The following is a 20,998-nucleotide window of genomic DNA, read 5'->3' as shown; positions in this document are numbered from 1 at the left end:
AGGTCCATCCACCTCACTACAAATAACTCAGCTTCATTTCTTTTTATGGCTGAGTAATATTCCATTGTATATATGTGCCACATCTTCTTTATCCATTCATCTATCAATGGACACTTAGGTTGCTTCCATCTCCTGGCTATTGTAAATAGAGCTGCAATGAACATTTTGGAACATGACTCTTTTTGAATTATAGTTTTCTCAGGGTATATGCCCAGTAGTGGGATTGCTGGGTCATATGGTAGCTCTATTTTTAGTTTTTTAAGGAACCTCCATACTGTTCTCTATAGTGGCTCTATCAATTTACATTCCCACCAACAGTGCGAGAGGGTTCCCTTTCTCCACACCCTCTCCAGCATTTATTGTTTGTAGATTTTTTGATGATGGCCATCCTGACTGGTGTGAGGTGATACCTCATTGTAGTTTTGACTTGCATTTCTCTACTGATTTGTGATGTTGAGCATCCTTTCAGGTGTTTGTTGGCAATCTGTATATCTTCTTTGGAGAAATGTCTATTTAGGTCTTCTGCCCATTTTTGGATTGGGTTGTTTGCTTTTTTGATATTGAGCTGCATGAGCTGCTTGTATATTTTGGAGATTAATCCTTTGTCCGTTGCTTCTTTGGCAAATATTTTCTCTCATTCTGAGGTTTTTCCCATTCTTTTCATCTTGTTTATGGTTTCCTTTGCTGTGCAAAAGATTTTAAGTTTCATTAGGTCCCATTTCTTTATTTTTGTTTTTATTTCCATTTGTCTAGGAGGTGGGTCAAAAAGGATTTTACTGTGATTTATGTCATGGAGTGTTCTGCCTATGGTTTCTTCTAAGAGTTTTATAGTTTCTGGACTTACATTTAGGTCTTTAATCCATTTTGAGTTTATTTTTGTGTATGGTGTTAGCAGGTGTTCTAATTTCGTTCTTTTACATGTAGCTGTCTAGTTTTCCCAGCACCACTTATTGAAGAAGCTGTCTTTTCTCCATTGTATATTCTTGCCTCCTTCATCAAAGATAAGGTGACCATATGTGTGTGGGTTTATCTCTGAGCTTTCTATCCTGTTCCATTGATCTATATTTCTGTTTTTGTGCCAGTACCATACTGTCTCGATTACTGTAGCTTTGTAATATAGTCTGAAGTCAGGGATCCTGATTCCTCCTGCTCTGTTTTTCTGTCTCAAGATGGGTTTGGCTATTCGGGGTCTTTTGTGGTTCCAAACAAATTGTGAAATTTGACAAATATGTTTTTAATCATAAGAATTAAATATGAATATTGACAGATCATCTTGTTTTCATTTCTTGCCTTTTTTTAAATTGAGATTTCCCCCACCCTGGCCCTAATTCCATTTTTTTCTCTCTCCTATTTTGAAATTTAATATCTATGTTTCTATTCTTTTAGGGGCTAACTTAGACATTTTAATGTGCATGTTAATTCTAATTAATTCTGAAATTAATCAGTTTTAAACTTTCTCTGGAATCATATATGGGCCTTGAAATGCCTTCACTCAAATTACTTCCTTCCCAATTTCTGTGCTGTGTGTTATGTAGCACCTTAGTTCTGTTATGATTTTTTTTTTACATCTCCTTAAATTAGAAGTTTTTGTTTTGTATGGTCGGCATTGGCTTGGGTTTTATACACATGTTTCTCATTTTCTTTGCTCCCATTCCTTCTTCTTCTTTTTTTCTTTAAAATACATTTAGTTATTTAATTTTTGGCTGTGTTGGGTCTTCATTGCTGTGTGTGGGCTTTCTTTAGTTGCGGCAAGCGGGGGCTACTCTTTGTTGCAGTGTGTGGGCTTCTCATTTACGGTGGCTTCTCTTTGTTGTGGAGCACAGGCTCTAGGTACGTGGACTGCAGTAGTTGTGGCACGCAGGCTCAGTAGTTGTGGCTCATGGGCTCTAGAGCGCAGGCTCAGTAGTTGTGGCACACGGGCTTAGTTGCTCCGTGGCATGTGGGATCTTCCCAGACCAGGGCTCGAACCCATGTCCCCTGCATTGGCAGGCGGATTCTTAACGACTGAGCCTTGAGGGAAGTCCCTCCCATTCCTTCTTGACTGATTTCTGCTTGAGGTCAATTTCCTTTCCCTTGATAATAGGCATCCTTTAGAAATAACTTTAGGGAGGATCTGCTAGTAGTAAACTCAGGTTTTGTTTTTCTAAAATGTTTTTTATTTCACCCTCATTGTTGGAAATTAGTTCTGCTGGATGGAGGGTGAAAGTTATTTTCCTTTCGCACTTTAAAAATGTTCTTCCATTGTCTCCTGGCTTCCATAGTTGCTGTTGAGAAGGCAGCTGTCAATGAAGCTGTCCTTCTATTGGGAGGATGTGCCTTTCCCTTCTGGCTGCTTTCATGGTCATCTTTTTGTATTGGGTTGGTGAAAAGGGTCATTCAGTGTTTTCCGTACAATGGCTCTAGTAGCGCTTAGTTGGCTTTAACTTCATTTGAAACAATTTTGTTAGATTGTATTGTGACAGCTGTCATATCAGCATGCATTTAAAAAAACTTATCAAAATTGGTGAATTTTTGTATAGCCATTTTAATATCGAAGATGGAAGAAAAAAGCAACATTTTCAGCATATTATGCTTTATTATTTCAAGAAAGGTAAAAAAGCAACTGAAACACAAAAAAATATTTGTGCAATGTATGGAGAAGGTGCTGTGACTGATTGAACGTGTCAAAAGTGGTTGGTGAAGTTTCGTGCTGGAAATTTCTCACTGGATGATGCTCCACAGTCGGGTAGATCAATTGAAGTCAATAGTGATCAAATCGAGCCACTAATTAAGAACAATCAACATTATACCATGCTGGGAGTTAGCTTACATACTCAAAATATCCAAATCAAGCATTGAAAATTATTTGCACCAGCCTGGTTATGTTAATGGCTTTGATGTTTGGGTTCCACATAAGTTAAGCGGAAAAAAACCTTCTTGACAGTATTTCCACATGTGATTCTCTACTTAAATGTAACGAAAGCATTCCGGTTTTTAAAACAAATTGTGACGGGCGATGAAAAGTGGATACTGTACAATAACGTGGAATGGAAGAGACTGTGGGGCAAGCGAAATGAACCACCATCAACCACACCAAAGGTCGGTCTTCATCCAAAGAAGATGATGTTGTGTATATGGTGGGATTGGAAGGGAGTCCTCTATTATGAGCTCCTTCTGGAAAACCAAATGATGGATTCCAACAAGTACTGCTCCCAAGTAGACCAACTGAAATCAGCACTCGATGAAAAGCATATGGAATTAGTCAAAAGAAAATGCATAATCTTCCATCAGGATAACGCAAGACCACATGTTTCTCTGATGACCAGGCAAAAACTGTTACTGCTTGGCTGGGAAGTTCTGATTCATCTGCTGTGTTCACCAGACACTGCGCCTTTAGATTTCCATTTATTTCGGTTTTTACAAAATTCTCTTAATGGAAAGTTTCAATTCCCTGGAAGACTGTAAAAGGCACCTGGAACAGTTCTTTGCTCAAAAAGATAAAAAATTTTGGGAAGATGGAATTATGAAGTCGCCTGAAAAATGGCAGAAGGTAGTGGAACAAAACAGTGTTTAGGTTGTTCAATATATTTCTTGGTGAAAATGAAAAATGTGTCTTTTATTTTTACTTAAAAACTGAAGGAACTTTTTGGCCAACCCAATGTTTGTTGTTTTGCAGCTTGACCACAGTGTGTTTAGGAGGGGAGTTTTCTTTATTTTTCTTCCTTTGGGGTTGGTTGGGATCCCAAAGTCAGAGGGCAGGTATCTTTCATTAATCCAGGAAAAATTTCAAACAAATTTCATCAAATCTTGACTCTCCCTTACTATTTTTTCTCCTTCTGGAACTTCAATTACATTGTTGGTAGACCTTATCATTCTATTCTCCATCTCTCTTAACCTGCCTTTCATGTTTTACACTTGTTCTGTCTTTCTGTGCTGCATTTCTGGGTAATTTCTTCAGATCTATTTTCTGTTCATTGGCTATTTCAGACATAAATTTCTAGAAGCTCTACTTTCTTTCCCTCTAGAATGTTATGGGACAATTTAGAAAATCTTGGCCCTTTATATTCCCTATTTAAAGTTCTTTAAACATATTTCCTATCTCTATCTTCTGTATTAGATAATTTCAATATCTGCAGTCTTTATGGGTCTGAGTCTATAGTTTATGCCCTTTTGTGGCAGTTTATTTCATCATATGTTAGAGATTTTTGAAATCAGGTCTGAATGACCCCAAAGCTCTTTCCCTCGTGCCCAAACCTCACTCTCTATGTGGCCTGATGTTGGGGAGGTCCGATGAGGTGGCATCATTTTGTGGGTGCTTCATCTGTGTTTTTATACTGGTTCAGTTTGTAATACCTCAAGGAAAATAGTATTTTTGACTAATGTACATCTTATTCTTCTGTTGGCAGGTTCATCAACTTCCCCCTTTGGAAAGAGCTAGGATCTTAACAGAAATTAGACTGTTTCCAATGTTAGTTTATAAATGTCACAATATGAAAGCTACTAGTTGAATTTCATTGACTTACATGAAGTGGAGGGGTTAAAGTAGAAAGTCAGCTTGGCCCCTCACCTCACACATCCATCTAGCAGCAGGTTCTGCCATGTCCACTGCTAACATCCAGCTCAAGCCTGCCATCTCCTTCTCATCATCTAAACTGCCATCATTAGTCTAAGCCATCATCATCACTTGACTCAACCTGCACTGCCCCTGGTTCGGATTCCTGCTGCAGTGTGATCTGGAGGAGGCAGCAAACACACACTCCAGTTTTCATGCCCCACTGGGGACCCTTCAGCATCCTCCTACTGCATTCTTCTTGAAACCTGAAGTCGGAACTTGGCCAGCGTCCTATTACTCTAGCCCCTGTCTGCCTGCTTCCTGTGACCTTGCTCTTCTCCCCTTGGCCAGCCATGCTGCAGGCACACTGGCCACCCTTGAGCGCTTGGACTCCCTCCGCTCCTTTCTTCCTCCTGCAGGGGCTGTTCCTTCAGTCTGGGTGGCTCTTGATCTTGCTCTGCATGAGGCGAACATTTTATTCTTCAGTCCTTCTGCTTAAAGGTTACCTCCTTAGAGAGACCTTCGCTGGTCATCCTGTCCTGTCTCCCACCTCCCTTGTCACTCGCCTCCCTCCATGCCATGGGGGTATTAACTGTTTTTATGTCTCCCGCCCAGGTGGTAAGTTCTATAAGAGCAGAGGCCACTTCTGCTTTTTCACCACTGTATCGACTAGCACTTAGCACAGTGTCTGGCAATAGTAGGAAAGTTCCTAAATGATGACCATGATTGTTTTATATTATACATTTATAAAATAGCTTTATAGCAGAAAGTTTTTTCAAGCCTTTGCTGTGGTGTTGGTATTGAATGTGATCAGGGTCTGATTAGACCTCTTTCCAGGACCGTAGGGTATCAGGAAGACCTTTGTCTAAGCTAAGGTCACCCTTGGGCAGGGACCCTGGGAGCAGGTATCATAGAAACCTCAGGGTATTACTACTACTACTACTACTACTACTACTACTACTACCACCGCCACTACTACAGTACTATTACTACTATTATTATATTTTACTATTACTACTATTATTATATTTAAAAATATATATATTATATTTTTTAAAAAGTAGTTTTTTTCCCCCGAGCCTTAAATGACAATGCACACTCAGTCTGTCCTCTTTTCACTGCTGCCGCCTCCCAGCTTCTGCCTCTTTCTTGGGAGTGTGGCTCAGATGGACAGTGGGCAGAGGTGGCATCATTGCCCTGTGATGCAGGTGCTGTGCTGAGTCCTGTGTAGGTAGCCCATTTAGACCACATCAGCCTCGCCACTTACCTCTTTGTGAATTCATGTCATTCTAATTCTTACAAGCTTTTAAACTAGTTGTTACAAGTTATTAATATGTGGGCAAAAGAGTTAATAGACATTTCTCCAAAGACACACAAATGGCCAGTAAGCACGTGAAAAGATGCTGAACATCACTAACCATTAGGGAAATACAAATCAAAACCACAGTGAGATACCACTTCACATCCATTTGGATGGCTGTTATCAGAAAAAGCAGAAAATGACAAGTGTTGGGTGAGAATGTGGAGAAATGGGAACCTTTGTGCATTGCTGGTGTAAAATGGTGCAGCCACTGTGGGGTATGGCAATTCTTCAGAAAATAAAACATAGAACTACCGTATGATCCAGCAATTCCACTTCTGGGTATATCCCCAAAAGATGTGAAAGCGGGGACTAGAAGAGATATTTCTAGATCTATATTCATGGCAGCATTATTCACAATAGCCAAAAGGTGGAAGCAATCCAAGTGAACATCAACAGATGAATGGATAAGCAAAATGGGGTGTATGTATATATATAACGGAGTATTATTCAGCCTTAAAAAGGCAGGTATTTTAAACAGTACTATACTGAGCACTAGCTGCCTTTTGGTGCTGGTACACAATGTGTGCTCCTTGACACAATATAAATTAGTAAGTACACAAATTGGTGAAAGTACTTCTGGAAATCTCAAAATCTGGGTTTGAATCTCAGCCCCATTACTAAGTTTCCATTTTTGAGAATGTTTCCACTTCTGAAAAATGGGGTCAGTTCTTTGTTCTTTCTTGACTTCAAAGGGTTGAGGAAGTGTGACAGCCCTTTTGTTATCTGCAAAATACTGTACAAATGTAAGGTATAAAAGGGTACATTTTAATGTGAGAACATATCACTATTTTTCTAATGCTTTCTCTCCCAACTAGTACTTGAGAAACTTTGTTTATCCACAGAAGGCAGAATGTTAACTTCCTTTTATATGTCTTCAATTTAAAACTGGGCTGGTACTAACGTGGATGCAAATATTTCTATTCGGCAGGTACTTCTTCATCTACTTTTCAGTTTTACACAGAAGAGACCAGTGCCCTTATAAAATGTAGCTTTCTCAACACATTTCCAGATATTGGGAAGTAACTACACTTTCCCTAAGCGACTCATTGTCTAGGTTTAAGGTAATCCCATTCTTCTCCATTCATTCTCCACGTGGGGTGTTCCGGGTGATGAGGCTGAGTGCTTAAACAGGGGGCACCAGCTTAATCTAGAATTGGGTCATGGAGACTGAGGACTAGTCTACTTTCAGCTCTCCTTGTTGCTTTGCACAGGGCTGAGCATGCCAGATAGAGACCTACTTTTTGTCCTCTTTAGAAATATTATTGTTAGCAGTGTCATAGATGGACATATAGGGATGTGATTTCTGGATGAAAGTTTATAAAGTCCATTAACAACCACAGTTTTGGGGTAAGTTCTGAGAAACGTTATTCTGTGACTAATGGGTAAAACATTATGGTGATGAGTTATTTTTCTTCCTCTCGTGTGCTGTGTGGTTTAGGGCTCTGCTTCCTTGCTGGCCAACTGCCCCCCCACCCCCACCCCGCCCAGCCTTTTCCCACCAGCTTCAGGACCACCACATCTTGCGGTGGTGTTACTGACACTGGGATTTGATATTTTTACAAGTTCCTGGTCAGTTAAATTCAGGATGCAAAGAGTCAGGCTCTCCATGTTCCTCTGAGTATGTGCCAAAGCTCTCTTCCTTCTGGTAAAGGTTAGACAAATAGGGCACCGTAATGATGACCACATGGGATGGAGGAGCTCAAGTTCAGGGGCAAGGCAGGCCTGAGCTTCCTGCAGCTGTATCAGATGAGGACCCCTCTTCTGTTACCATTCATGAGGAAGCAGACATTTGAGATGCTATTTCCTCCTGTCTGCCCCAAATAGGGCTCCACATTTGTCCCCAAATGTGACACCTCTTTGAATGCAAAAGGAACAGTATGTTTCAGACCCACTTCATATCCTTTTGAATGATTCAGGGGGAAAAATAGTTTAATCTTTGTATCATTTGCCTAAGGGTAAGATGCACCAATGCTCAGATTATGAGACCTTCATATTAAAAGCAATTAGGATTACATAAATCTTTGTGTGGGTGGCACACAAAGTCATCTGCATATTTTACCATCTTAGATTTGGGACAAGTGATTTATTCTCAGCCAAGGCAATGACAAGCTGCAAGTTGGCCAGTACTAAATCTGTGATAACAGAGCAACAGGCTCCCTGTCAGTTACCAGTAATGAAACCTACCCTGCCACCACCTGCAGACCTCTCCTAGCGCTTCCTCCGTTCCCTGACAACTTTGCTCATCTGCTCAGAAATTCTAACATTTTCTACATTCTGTCTTCCAACATTTTTTTCAATTCTTTGCTAAGAATATTTTGGCAATCAGATGCTCTTCAGAAACCAACAAAAATATCCAAGTGTGTATTTGCTTCACCTTCTGTTCTCTTCTCCTCTATGTGGAGGATTGTTCTGCTGACACCACGGCCCCCTTGCCTGTGGTCCTTGAGCTCCATGTATTTGCATATTTGCTATCTGTCTGATAGTGATGGGTCCTCTTACCCTGATATTATGTCAAAGCACTCTTCTCTAAGATATTGTTTGTCATCTGTCCATCAGTGTTCTCGGACGGGGGTCCCTAGTTAAATAAGTTTGGGAAGTAAATGCTGGATTAATCAAATCTCATTGCTGCAGGGTTTCTAAATGTCCAGATTGCTGATAGGCACACACAACCCCCAGCAGTGAGCTCTGAGCATCACAGCAGGTCCCCTTTTCCAAACTTGCTGGCCTCAGAAAGCTCCTTCCACAGCATATCTTGTGAAGCTAGTGTTCCACAGAATATATGTGTGAAAATGCATGAAACAAGGGAAGTCAGGAACGTAGGATTCTTTGGCCCTCTTAAAAAAAACTAAATGTAATCATACTTTAAGAGTAGTTCTCAGTTTTAAGGCATCCTGTGGTGAATGCTTTTGGAGGGTCAGGATGAAGTTTGCATTTGTGAGTACTGAATTTTCTTAAAGCAGGCAGCTTTGAAGTGCGTGCCTCTCTGGAAGTCAGGGACCCTGATGAATTCCTGGTGCTGAATTCTGAGCCATTGAGGTGGCATTTGGAAATCTTCTCCCTTTAAGCACTACCCTACCACCGTGGGTGTGCAAAACACCTGGGTTCAGACACTTCTTGTTTGATGCCCTCTCTCCGGTTAGAAACTAGGCTCCAAGCTCTCTGCTAAGCTCAGAATTAGGCACTTAACCCCCCTCAGCATATTTCTTATATAATAAGAATTCCTTCTTCTAATAATTTCCTTTTAGAAGCAAATTATTTTGTGAAGAAAACAACCAGATAGCTTATGTGAAAAAGAAAAGCAAAAATAAAAAAATTCTGTACGCTGGAAACTCAAGATTTGGTACAAAGATCCTGAATGATTTCAGCATTTTCCCTGGAACAATGCTTTAAGATAGACCTCTGCTTTTGTTTTTCGGGTGACCACAACCAACTTATGCTTAAAGTGAATTCTTAAAATCGGGGTTCGTTGGGGGATTTCAATTTCTTTACTGTCTGCAATGAATTATCATTTCAACTGTGTGCCGTTTCTCATAAAAGCATTTTGCATTGTACTGAAAAGATTACATTCTTTTGGCTTTGGAAAAATATTTCCTGTTGGGTTCAAACCATTAAAGCCTGTTAACATTTCACATCTGGAAGCTCCTGCCCGAGTCTGCCTTCCATCAGCAGCTCGGCGGCCAGGCTGGTCTCCGGCGCGTGCAGAAGACGCCCCAGACTTGTTTACTTCCCGAGGGCCCCTCTGCAAGGCCCAAATGTGCCCTTGTGGTTGGCGGGTGGGCGGGGGCGGGGCTTCCTTCCTCCCTGCAATGGAGGCGGGTGTGTGTGTGTGTGTGTGTGTGTGTGTGTCCGTCCTGGGTTGGGGAAGGGGTCTCCCTTGCCAGCCAGCATTGGATGCCGCCTCCCCTCTCCTGCCTTAAGCAGCTCCCTTTTTTTTTTTTCACTCCCACCCAGTTTTCCAGAAAGCTAACCCAAACATTTTCCGTGTAAGGAGGAGTCTGCCCGAACTTTTCTGATGGGGCAGTTTCCCCAGAGGGAATTAAAACCCCAAAGGCTGGAGCAGCCTCCTCCTGTCTCCGGCCAGCTTGGGGGGCCCTTTCCCTGGGGTGCAGGGGTCTGGCCCAGCTGAAAGGTTTTAAAAGGGAACCTTTAAGAGATCTTTGGAAATTCCTTTTCGTGGAGGGTTAATTTATCCCCAGAGGCAGGCCCGATGCAGCCCCCATGCTCACGCTATCGGGCTGATGGATTCTGCTGGGCTTCTGTTGAGAAGACCCCCAGGGACCCGCCCCTGGGCTGCAAGGCAGGAGAGCCCTGAGGGGCCAGGGTGCCCTGGGAATACTGTCTGTCAGGTTCTTTGAGGGGCTCTCACAGCCCCAGCAGCATACCCGGCCAGGGAAATGATTTCATGGTGTACAAGAAGCAAAATACATTCACTGCATTTCTCCTGACCACACTCAGCCAGAGCCAATGCCAGGCAAGCTGTGGCAGCCTCTGGGGGAACCAGGCAGAGGCCCCTAGGCCCAGTGGTCTTGGGTGAGGTACCCCACCCTGTGCCCCTCCGCAAAACGTGGACGATTACGCTGTCCTCCCAGTCCCCTGTCAGCAGAGGTCTCAGCTTGTGTGTGTGTGGTGGTGGGGCGGTCATTGATAAGGCTTGTCAGTCAGCCCTCAACCTCACTGGAGCGGACTGAAGGCTTGCCTCTGGCAAACATCTCTCCCAAGACACAGGGCCAGCGCCAGAGAGTAAAAGTCCAGGTGGGATCTTTACTTGCTCCGTAAGACTGCATTCCTGGGGGCATCTGGAGAAAGGTAGCTATTGAAGTTGCTTTCATGGGAGAATCAAGCAGCATGAGTCAGGTGCCCTAGGGCTGAAGCAGCCCACTTCCCAGTATGTTTTTCTTAATTTATTTGAACGTGCACTGAATCTTTTTTCATACCTGTGGGAAGCCACTAGACCAACTGGATGAATAGCAGTTTGAACAGAGAGCTCAGCTAAACAACCACCCACATTTCCGAAGTGCTCAGGATGAGAAGGGCATAGGGAGAGGCCTTTGTTGGCGAGGGGTGTTGGGGCCAGGAGAGGAGAGAACAAGCACCCAGTGTGCCTGGAGGGAGTCTTCACATTCCTGGTGGGGTGAGGCTGCCTCACCTGCTGACCAATGTGAAAGGCCTAGTTCAGGTGTGTGAGGCCCTGCAGCCCAGGGGAAGTGGCCAAGGTGTATCAATCCCCATCCTAAGCCAAGCTGGATTCGAACACGGGACTCAATAACCCACAGAGCCCTTGCCTTTTGGGGCTCCAGGAAGGCCGTTGGGTGTGCTAGAGTTTGAGATGGGCCTTGAAGATGGCAAGGCAGAAGGAGCTGGACAGTAGGGGTGCTGCAGAGGAAGGGGGCAGGGGATTGTAAAGGACCTTCGAGGCTTGGTAGAGGAGACTGTCTGGATGGGGTCACTAACATCATCTGAGTGTTTTACACGTTCTGAAATCAGACGGACCTTCATGCCCTGGTGTTGCCATTGACTAGCCAAATGGTCTCCTCTTCAGGCCTCAGTTTTCTCCTCTGTAAATTGGAGTTAGGCTGGACTCAGTGAAATACAAGGTGTGGAGCGCTCAGCAACCTGCTGGCACCTGGGGCCAGGGTATAGCTACAGTATTTTTATTGGTGGCAGATGGAGGAAGGATGGGTGGAAAGGGGTGAGGCCAGAGGTTATTGTGAGATGCTGAGGCCTTGAACTGAGAGCGTCAGGACGATTGGAGATAGGTGATGCAGGCTGAGGGTTTGGTGGCAGGTTTGAAGTGGTTCCTGAGCAAGGAACAATCTGGCTTGGCTTGGATCCATCGGCTTTGAGCTGTATGCCTGGAGGGCCCAGTAAGGAGTAGGGAGGGCATAGAGGTTCAGCTTGAGGGCTGTGTCTGATCAGTTGCTGGGGGCTTCCTGGCCCATCACAGTGAGAAGGAGCCTGGGCTTCCTTGAATGTGTGTGTATAGAGAGAAAACACCCATGCACACACACACCATAAGTGTGTGCCTTGAACAGCAGAATATCCCTGCTACCTAGAGGCACAACCTTGTTTAGAAAGAGACCCCCGAGTTCATCATTGACTGTTCATTGTCACTGAATGGACTGTTAATTTTTCATGTCTTTATTTGAAACATTTTAATCAGTGCATTTATAGTTGTAATTTTTTGGTATGCATTTCACATTCAAATACTTAAAAAATTGAATAGCGGGAGAGTGTATTTACTCGTCTCTTTGCCACTCTGTGTGTGCTGGTGACGTTTTCACCGTGAAAAGTCAGGGGCAGGGGGAGGGGCTCATGCAGGACTGAGGCCTAGTCCACCCCTGCTCTTGACATCCTCTGTTTTCTATGGGCACTGCCCCCAATCAACAGCAGTAAAATTCGTCATAGGCAAGCTTGGTGAACTGGAGACATGAAACTTTTTGCTGCTAAGAGCAGTCTCTGTTCCCTCAAAAGTGGCTGCAGAAGGAATGGAGATTCTGAGAAAAAGTAGGAAGCTGTTATTTCAGTGGGTGTTTATGCGCAGGCTTATCTTCCTTGAGGAGGCAGAGGAGGAGGAGGAGGAGGGGGGAGGAGGAGGGGAGGGGGAGGGGGAGGAGGAGGGGGAAGGAGGTGGGAGGAGGGGAGGAGGGGGAGGAGGGGAGGAGGGGAGGAGGGGGAGGAGGGGAGGAGGGGGGAGGGGGAGGAGGAGGAGGAGGAGAGGAAGAAGAAGAAGAAGACAGCTGCTTTGGCACCCTTCCCACCATAAGAGGCCCAGAAATGCATCAGAGGAGGGGACCATGGAAGGGCAGAAGCTACAGAGCCCCCTCCCACTCAGGGATGTGCCAGCCAGAGATGAGCCAGCATCTCAAGGGAAAACTAACTGCCATTTCCAAGCTGAATTGGATGCTCTAAATTTGTATGATTATTCGAGGATATAATTTTCCTCTAAAAGTGTGGTGATAAGAAAGAGACGCTGAGTAGAGCTGGGAGATAACTTGCAAATTAATCTGTACAATAGTCTATCTGTGAATGGCCATGTCGGTTTACACATGTAGTTTTATAGTTCATACTAACTAGTACGTTTAAACTCTCTTACAATAAAGCAGTCTAATTAAAGGAGAAGAATTGACAAATCTTAACTTCGTGGCAAATGTAAGCTGGCAAACTAAAAACTCAGGCTGGATTTTGTCAAAGTTAGCAAGGTTCTAAGCAGCTGGGGTCAGCTCTCAGGGTACCTGTTTGTACATGTGGCCGTGGTGGAGAACACTACTAGAAAATACTTGGGAAACCATTTGATAGTTAGGGGGTATGAAAGGAAGTTTCTGCAGTGGTCTAAGAGGGTTCACATTGAACCTCATGTCTCACAAGGAGACCTCATGTCTCCTTGGGGTTGGTGCCAACCCCACCATCAGGAATGTCTTCTATTTTCTTTTGGTTCCTGCTGCTACACTGCTCTTTTCTTTTTCACTTAAAAAAAAAACAGGTGAACAGAATTTTTAAAGCAAGTTTCAATTGGCTGCTTTTTTCTTTTCATATTCAAGAAATAAGTGACTTTTATTTCAATGAGAGAGGAAAGCTCATGTCATTTCTTGCCTTCTTTTTCCCCTAGCAGGCATTTACCCAGTGGATATTTTGGAAGATGACCCTGCCGGGCATCAGGAAGCGGCTCTGGCTTACTGTGACACTCTTGGGGAGGGAGCATGGCCCTCACCAGAGGTTTTCTCTCTTCCCACTGGGGAGCAGGTATGTGTGATCTTCCTCATTGGTGGAGAGTTCTGTACAATCTAAGTTATTAAAAAGGCGAATGTTAGTGAAAGAGCATTACAGATTAAAAAAAAATCCTTCTGGAGTGAATACTAGAATAATTCCACTTTGAGAAGCAAAAGGAATCCTGGATTGGGATTCTGAGGTCTTGAGGATAAGTCCAGTTCTATAAAGCAGTCAGCCAAATAGCCTACTGTGAATCCCATGCCTACCACTTAATAGCTGTGTGACCTTGAGCAAGTGTCTTTACCTCTCTGCTCTTGCTATTCTCATCTCAGAAGTTGGGACAATAACAGTGCTTACTTCATATTGTTGTTATGAGGATTAAATGAGATGCTGTGTGTGTTGCCTGACTGGCCTCAGTTTTCCCATTTGTAAATGAGGGGATTGACTGGCCTTTAGTCTCTAAGGTTTGACTTAGTCCTAAAAGTTTCTGACTTGGAATGAAGTTATATCAATTACGATTTTTAGCAATGATAAGATTGAATTTTGAATATGGACTGGAAGAAAACAGAAATGAAAACTATTTGTTAGGACAGTGGGATTGTGGGTGAAATTTAATAATTGTGTTATTTTTAAGGCCTTCCCCCATCCCCTGAAGTAAATAAAAAGAATATGTGCATCTTGGACTGTACCTAAATTGGTTACCTTATTTTCAGATTTGAGGCTGATCTGTTGAAAGAGGCAAAATTTTCTTGTTTTATACGAATAAGATTTCACTCATAACAGAAATCGTTGCTCTCTGGCAGGCAAAGTTGGTTGAGGAAGACAGGGTTTTATTTTGCTGTATTGAAGTTGTTCCAGAGTTAATTAAAACAATGGCTTGTACAGTTCATATAGTGTGGCTTCCTTGAGATTTTGGAGATGCTAGTTTGTAATTAACTCCTGGAAGAATCCAGCTCCCATGGGTGATTCCTTATTGTTGATCTGCGTCCGAGGGAGGTGGCTGTACTCACACGCTTTCAGCGCCCCCTAGTGACAGCTAAACCAGAAAGCAAGCAAGCTCTCAGTCAAGGCTAGGGACTTACTCTTGGGGAACTGCGGGGCTGGTGGGCTGCAGGGTTGTTGGATGGAGTCGGGGACGGGGAGAATGCTAGGTAATCTGAGAAGTGTGGCAAAATACAAGAGTTAGCGCTGAAGTACTTTAGGGTGCAGTTTCAGTCATCTATCTGATTTTATTTCACATTTATTTATGGATTACGTCACTTAACAACAAAACCTCCCAATATGTAGTATGCTCACAGAGAGAATAATTTTAGTGTTATTAGCAAAAACATAATAAAATAAGACAGTTACTAAAATTAAGTTTTTTTTTTTTTGTTTTTTTTGTATGCGGGCCTCTCCCGTTGCGGAGCACAGGCTCTGGACGCACAGGCTCAGTGGCCATGGCTCACGGGTCCAGCCGCTCCGCGGCATGTGGGATCTTCGCGGACCGGGGCACGAACCTGCGTCCCCTGCATCGGCAGGCGGACTCTCAACCACTGCGCCACCAGGGAAGCCCAAGTTGTTTTAATGTGATAGAAATGCTGAAATATCTTTCTACCTATTTACTTCTCCCCCTTCTAAAAAATGAGTCCTGAAAATAATCATTTGGTTTCCTACCATTTTAGCAATTAATTAAGAAATGGTAGCGGTTTCCGACCATTTAGCAGGTTTTGAAATAGTCTGATTTGCAATGATGATGGACCTCCTCATTGTTTTTAGCAAATTTAACTTTTCTTTTTGAAACCAGAGAATTTTTTTTAAACAAACAAACAAAAAAGACAAGGATGTACCACACCACATCACTCTGGTCCTCCTCAAAGTCTTTTCTTTTCATAATTAACTCTGTTTTCAGTTTTGAAATTGTCTTATCATATTTAAAATACAATAATACTTACTGATTTTTCTTGGTTATAGAACAGTATATGCTCAGTGTATACTATTTGGGAACTATAGCCAAGGACAGAGAAAATAAAATCACCCATGTTAATTGCTATGAACATTTTGCTGTGTTTCCATTGGATTTTATTTCTGGGCATGCTTTTTTAACATTCAGATCACACTCAGAGTATAATATTGTCTATAATAAGCATCTTTCTATGTTGATACAATGCTTTGTACATATTGTTTTTAATGGCCTTGTAACGGCCGTCTGATGGGTGAATTGTGCTTCATATAGCCACCACGGGGAGCCAGCTGGGGGACTCTTCGTTAAGGTGACTTGAAGACTGGGAGCCACCAAGATGTTTATGGGTCTCAGGATTTGTTAAGAAACAATTCTCTGAAACCAAGGAGGCCTGCTGTAAACTTTTACAAGCAGCCTGCCTGCCTCACTCAGCCGACACGTCCTTTTCTCATTTTCTTACACTCTCCTCGGTTTTCGAAACAGACTTTGGAGTGGAGCGTGTTGTCCTTTTGCTTTGGGAGCTGAGGCCAGTGGGTTCGATGGCCGGGAACAGAACTTGGCAAGTGGGTGCTTGAGAGAAGGCTCTGGGGCAGCCCAGCATCAGAGACGCTGCATGTGCTGCTTGGTATTCCTTGTGGTCATGAGCAAACAGGTGCTGGGCACTGAGGTCTTCCCCCCGGGGCTGCCTCAGAGCCAGAGCTGAGACTGCAGGGCCCAGAGAGGGTGTGGGTTTCTTGAGGCTGCTTGCAGGGATCCGAGCCAGGGCAGCAGGCAGCCTGAGTGGCATTGCGGGTGGACGCAGGCTTGTCTAGGCTGTTTGCATAGAGTGGCTGCAGGGGGACAGTTGAGGCTGGCTTGGCAGGTGCAGCCTGAGGTTGGGATGTGGCCTTCTGCTTTGACAGGCGGAGGCCCGACGGGGATTCGGGTGGGGAAGGCTGCTGGGGCAGGAAGTGAATGGAAGGAGAGACTGCAAGGGGGTCAGCTGAGGAAATGTTCAGTCATTACTTGGATGGACAGACAGGTGAGCAAGGGGAAGAGCAGGTTTGCTGGGTGGGAGATAGAGGAAGGGCCGTTGTCAGATTGCCCTAGTGTTTAGCTCAGAGTGGGTAAGGTTTCCATTTTCATGTTGCCTCCATCCTGTCAATTTTTTTAAAAATTTATTTATTTTTATTTACTTTATTTTTGGCTGTGTTGGGTTTCCATTGTAGTGCTCAGGCTTCTCATCGTGGTGGCTTCTCTTGTTGCGGACCACGGGCTCTAGGCACGCGGGCTTTAGTAGTTGTGGCTCGTGGGCTCTAGAGCACAGGCTCAGTAGTTGTGGCACACGGGCTTAGTTGCTCTGCGGCACGTGAGATCTTCTTGGACCAGGGCTTGAACCCGTATTCCCTGCATTGCCAGGCAGATTCTTAACCACTGTGCCACCAGGGAAGCCCCGTCCTGTCAAATTTACTTCTGTGCAACAGTGTTCTTTCAGTGAATATTGTGCTAATTTAATTGTTAAGCAGTTTCTTGTGCCCTTACTGTGGTGACAGAACAAAATGGTGATTTTACTATTTTTTCAGGTTAAACTTGAAGCTTCGTCTGTTTGCTTTTGCACTGTGCACTGTGATGAACCTCAACATAAAATCTTGGCCTTGGTTAATCCCCAGGACACAAAGACAGGTTGGTAGTTATTAATCAATTTAATAAACAAGGATTCTGATTTGTTTACAACACATGGAATCAAACACCTCAGAAATGATGGTTGTACTCTTCGGCTGGCCTTAGAAGGACATCAAGGCAGAACTGATTTACTTTCAGCTCTCAGAGGTCTGGTAAGGCATTATGATTTCTGTTTATTGACACACAATGATTTTTGTATTGAAGACACCAGACACCTTCTTGCCCATAGTGGCAGTATTCAGAGCTGCTTTTAAGGGTAGCACTTACTGTTCTTATTAATAACATCGTGTGCACAGGGTGGAGCCCTTTTGTTGGAGTGTCACCGTAGCCCTGCGAAGCACAGGGACCATTCTTATCCCTGCCAGACAGATGAGGAAATGAAGCCTCTGATGGTCAGCTGGTGTAGGGTAGGGGATTTTTGCAAGGTGATTATCCAGTGGGGTTTTGTTTCTGGTGGTGAAATTTATGTAATCTGTAACTCATTTATTCTCCCTCTGTATTATGAAGAGCCTGTTTTTGACCAATTTCAGCTTCTTGGAGTGAGTGCTCTGAGCACACGTGGATGGCTGTGCTCAGTTGCATATAGGGCAGGGGTCTGGGGCTGTTGGCAGTGAGCAGTGTGAGGTTGGAGAGGGTTCCAGCCTATCAGTCCACCTGGAGCCCAGGCCACCAGTGAGCTGGAAGCAAACTCCTCGTCTCTGACCTCAAGGGAGTCCCAATTCAAATTCAATCCTATTTAGAAATTTACTCCTTTATTACACTTTAATGTGTTTTACAGATTTCCTACAATTCCCATATATTGCTTTCCTAATAAGAAATTAAAAAAAAAACAAACCCTTAGTGAGTTAGCCCTCTTTCAGTGTCATGGTGTCTGGTGAAAGTTTGGGGTTATGGGTCTTTAACTACAATTTGCAAAGGGGCCTCTTTCAGCTCTCCAGCTCCCCTGGAGGTGGACTTTTGCCTTAAACACCTCATATCCATCTGGGGTTTGTAGTCAGAGGATGCCCTGTTCGATGGGTGTCACAAAGCCCAAGGTGACCTCCTTGACTGGGGAACGTTATTCACCATGTAGACTGTTGTTAACGCTTCTCTTGTTACTAATCTGAGACACGAGTGTGCTTAGCTAGCTGTCTGGGAGTTTTTGGCATGTTGGCGAAGCCTCCTCCTTGCTCCAGGGCTGGGGGTGGCTGAGCTGTGTGTGAGAGCTTTCTGGTCAAGGTTCAGGACATCTCCTGTTCCTGTCAGGTCAAGCCCTGGTTGAACAAAGGGACTATGATAACCCCAGGCCTTTGACATTGCCTTGAATTTGTGACTCCAGCTGGCACCAGGTTAGTGAAAGTAACAGGATGTGCACTCCTTGGGAAACAGATTGTCAAAAAACTCTGAAAATATCATTTGCCAGTTTTAAGAAAATGTCCAAATATCAGCAGCCCTCTCCTCTGCCGTTTTTTTGGCATTTAACAATATTCTGGTTATAGGTCTTTAACTGCAATTTGCAAAATATAAATATATGACTGACCCTTATAAATCTGTTTCCTATTTCTAGTGTACTTAATTTTTTGATTGTTTTCAAGAATGTATTATAATAAATATTCATAAGCTCCAAGAAATCTCACTCTGGACCTTTCTTTATATTTCATAGAGCTTTAAATAAAGTTTCCAAATGTTTTCCTGCTGCTGGGGCTCTATGATGGTTGCTGCAATTTTGCGTGATTTCCAAAAAGCGCTCAGGTGTTGTCCACACCTCATGCTCTTTAGTCTGGTATCTTGAAGCAGGCACGATATGTAAATGCACCTCTTGTGGCTTGAAACATGTGGACTCTGAAGCAGCCGATGGTACCATAGAGCCTCTTCACAGCTTTGACACATGTGCTTAGCCGTGACCATCGAGAAGGCTGTCCCTGGTTCCTTTATAATTTTCCAATTATATTTGTGAAGGCCTTGTGTTTGTGTGGTTAGATGGAAGCTAAAGGGATCAGAGCTGTTTGATAAGCCCGTGTATGAGTTAATTATTGGTAAGCTGATTGAATCCATCATAGTAACTTCCAATAACCCTGCGAGCAAATGAAAAACATCCTGGAGTTGTGAATTCCCTGGTGGCAAGTAGTTAATATTCCTGGCGGGCTACTGTGAGGATGTGAGTGCAGGCAGACCTCAGAGACGTTGCGCAGGTTCCAGACCACTGCAGTAAAACGAATATCGCAATAGAGTCACACGAATTCTTTGGTTTCTCAGTGCATAGAAAAGTTATATTTACCCTATACTGTAGTCTGTTAAGTGTGCAGTAGCATTATGTCTAAGAAAACAATGTACACACCTTAATTAAAAACACTTATATTGGGGCTTCCCTGGTGGCGCAGTGGTTGAGAGTCCGCCTGCCGATGCAGGGGACACGGGTTCGTGCCCCGGTCCGGGAAGATCCCACATGCTGTGGAGCGGCTGGGCCCGTGAGCCATGGCCGCTGAGCCTGCGCGTCCGGAGCCTGTGCTCCGCAACGGGAGAGGCCACAACAGTGAGAGACCCGCGTACCACAAAAAACCAACCAACCAAACAAACAAAAAACACTTTATTGCTAAAAAAGCTGACCATCATCTGAGCCTTCAGCAAGTCATAGTAATCTTTTTGTAACAGTAACATCAAAAATCACTGATCACTGATCATCATAACAAACGTAATAATAATGAAAGAGTTTGAAATATTGCGAGAATGACCAAAATGTGACACAAAAATGTAAAGTGAGCAATTGCTGTTGGGAAAATGACGCCGACGTAGGGTTGCCACAAACCTTCGATTTGTAAAAAAAATGCAATAAAGTGCAGCACAGTAAAGTGAAGCACAGTAAAATGAGGTCTGCCTGCAATGCAGCTGTCCAGCTTTCCCCTGTAGGAAACGGGGGATGTGCCTTCCGTGAAGGTGGTTTGTGAAGTACGTGCCCTCGTTCTGTCTGGCTGTTCCCTGCGGGGCTCACGCTTGACTGTTTCTCTAATCAGTGGCTGGTTTCTGTCACCGAGGGGACACAGCCGAAGGCACATAGCCGAAGGCTGCCAAGAACCTCCCTTCCTTAGTTGTTTTGTACCTCCCCACGGCCCTATCTTTCATTTATTTCCCCTTGTTTTACTATTCCTCTTATTTTTAAATTATTAACTGAACTCAAGTGTTTACAAAGATTAAAAATATAACTCCCCTCATCAAAAAAGTAGTCTTTTCTTACCTCCTGTATTAAATCAAAACTGCTTATCCTGGCATTCCAGACTCGCATCAACTGATGGCCTTTTGCTTCTCTCATTTCTTCCTGGGACCTGCAGAATAGAATTGATGAACCTGGACTTTGGCATCAGATTCAACAGACTTGGCATTCCTGGCTCTGACAACTGACTGAGTGACCCGGATAAGTGATTTGGCCTCTCCGAGTCTCAGTTTGGTCATTTGCAAAATGGGGGCATCTTAGCTACTTCACAAGGTAGTTGTGAGGATGAAATGATTTGTGGCAGAATATCTGATGCCTTGGACCACCTAGGGCAGAGAGTAGGCGTGAAATTAGAAGTATTCTTCCATCATGGTGCACTTCTGCATGTTCTTCTCTGTCTTTGAGTGTTGTGTTATAGAAGCACAGGGTTTTAGAATGGGAGGCCTTCTTGTCAACTGCTGGCCAAACTTTGGCAACTGAATTACCTCCCTGATGGATTCTGCTTGCAAACCTCATGGAGAGGAAGGTAACACCGCACTAGGGCAATCTAATCTGTTTTTGAACCACTCTAATGGTTAAGACCATTGTTCTTTCTACTAATCCCAA

At 43.8% G+C, this 20,998-nt stretch overlaps 1 protein-coding gene across 1 annotated transcript in view; it reads left to right on the top strand.

Moving 5' to 3' along the window:
• The window catches only part of LOC132488566 (protein FAM169B-like), an 85,266-nt gene that overhangs the window by 6,244 nt on the left and 58,024 nt on the right, over positions 1-20,998 (top strand). Inside the window, 2 exon segments of the mRNA XM_060096893.1 lie at positions 13,501-13,608; positions 13,610-13,634. Of these exon segments, the coding sequence (XP_059952876.1) occupies positions 13,531-13,608; positions 13,610-13,634 (103 nt within the window). The 5' untranslated portion in view covers positions 13,501-13,530.

Source organism: Mesoplodon densirostris, chromosome 4, assembly GCF_025265405.1.
Source record: "Mesoplodon densirostris isolate mMesDen1 chromosome 4, mMesDen1 primary haplotype, whole genome shotgun sequence".
Lineage (NCBI taxonomy): Eukaryota > Metazoa > Chordata > Mammalia > Artiodactyla > Ziphiidae > Mesoplodon > Mesoplodon densirostris.
Note: the sequence above shows the minus strand (reverse complement) of the source record. Positions and strands in the feature narration are given on the sequence as shown.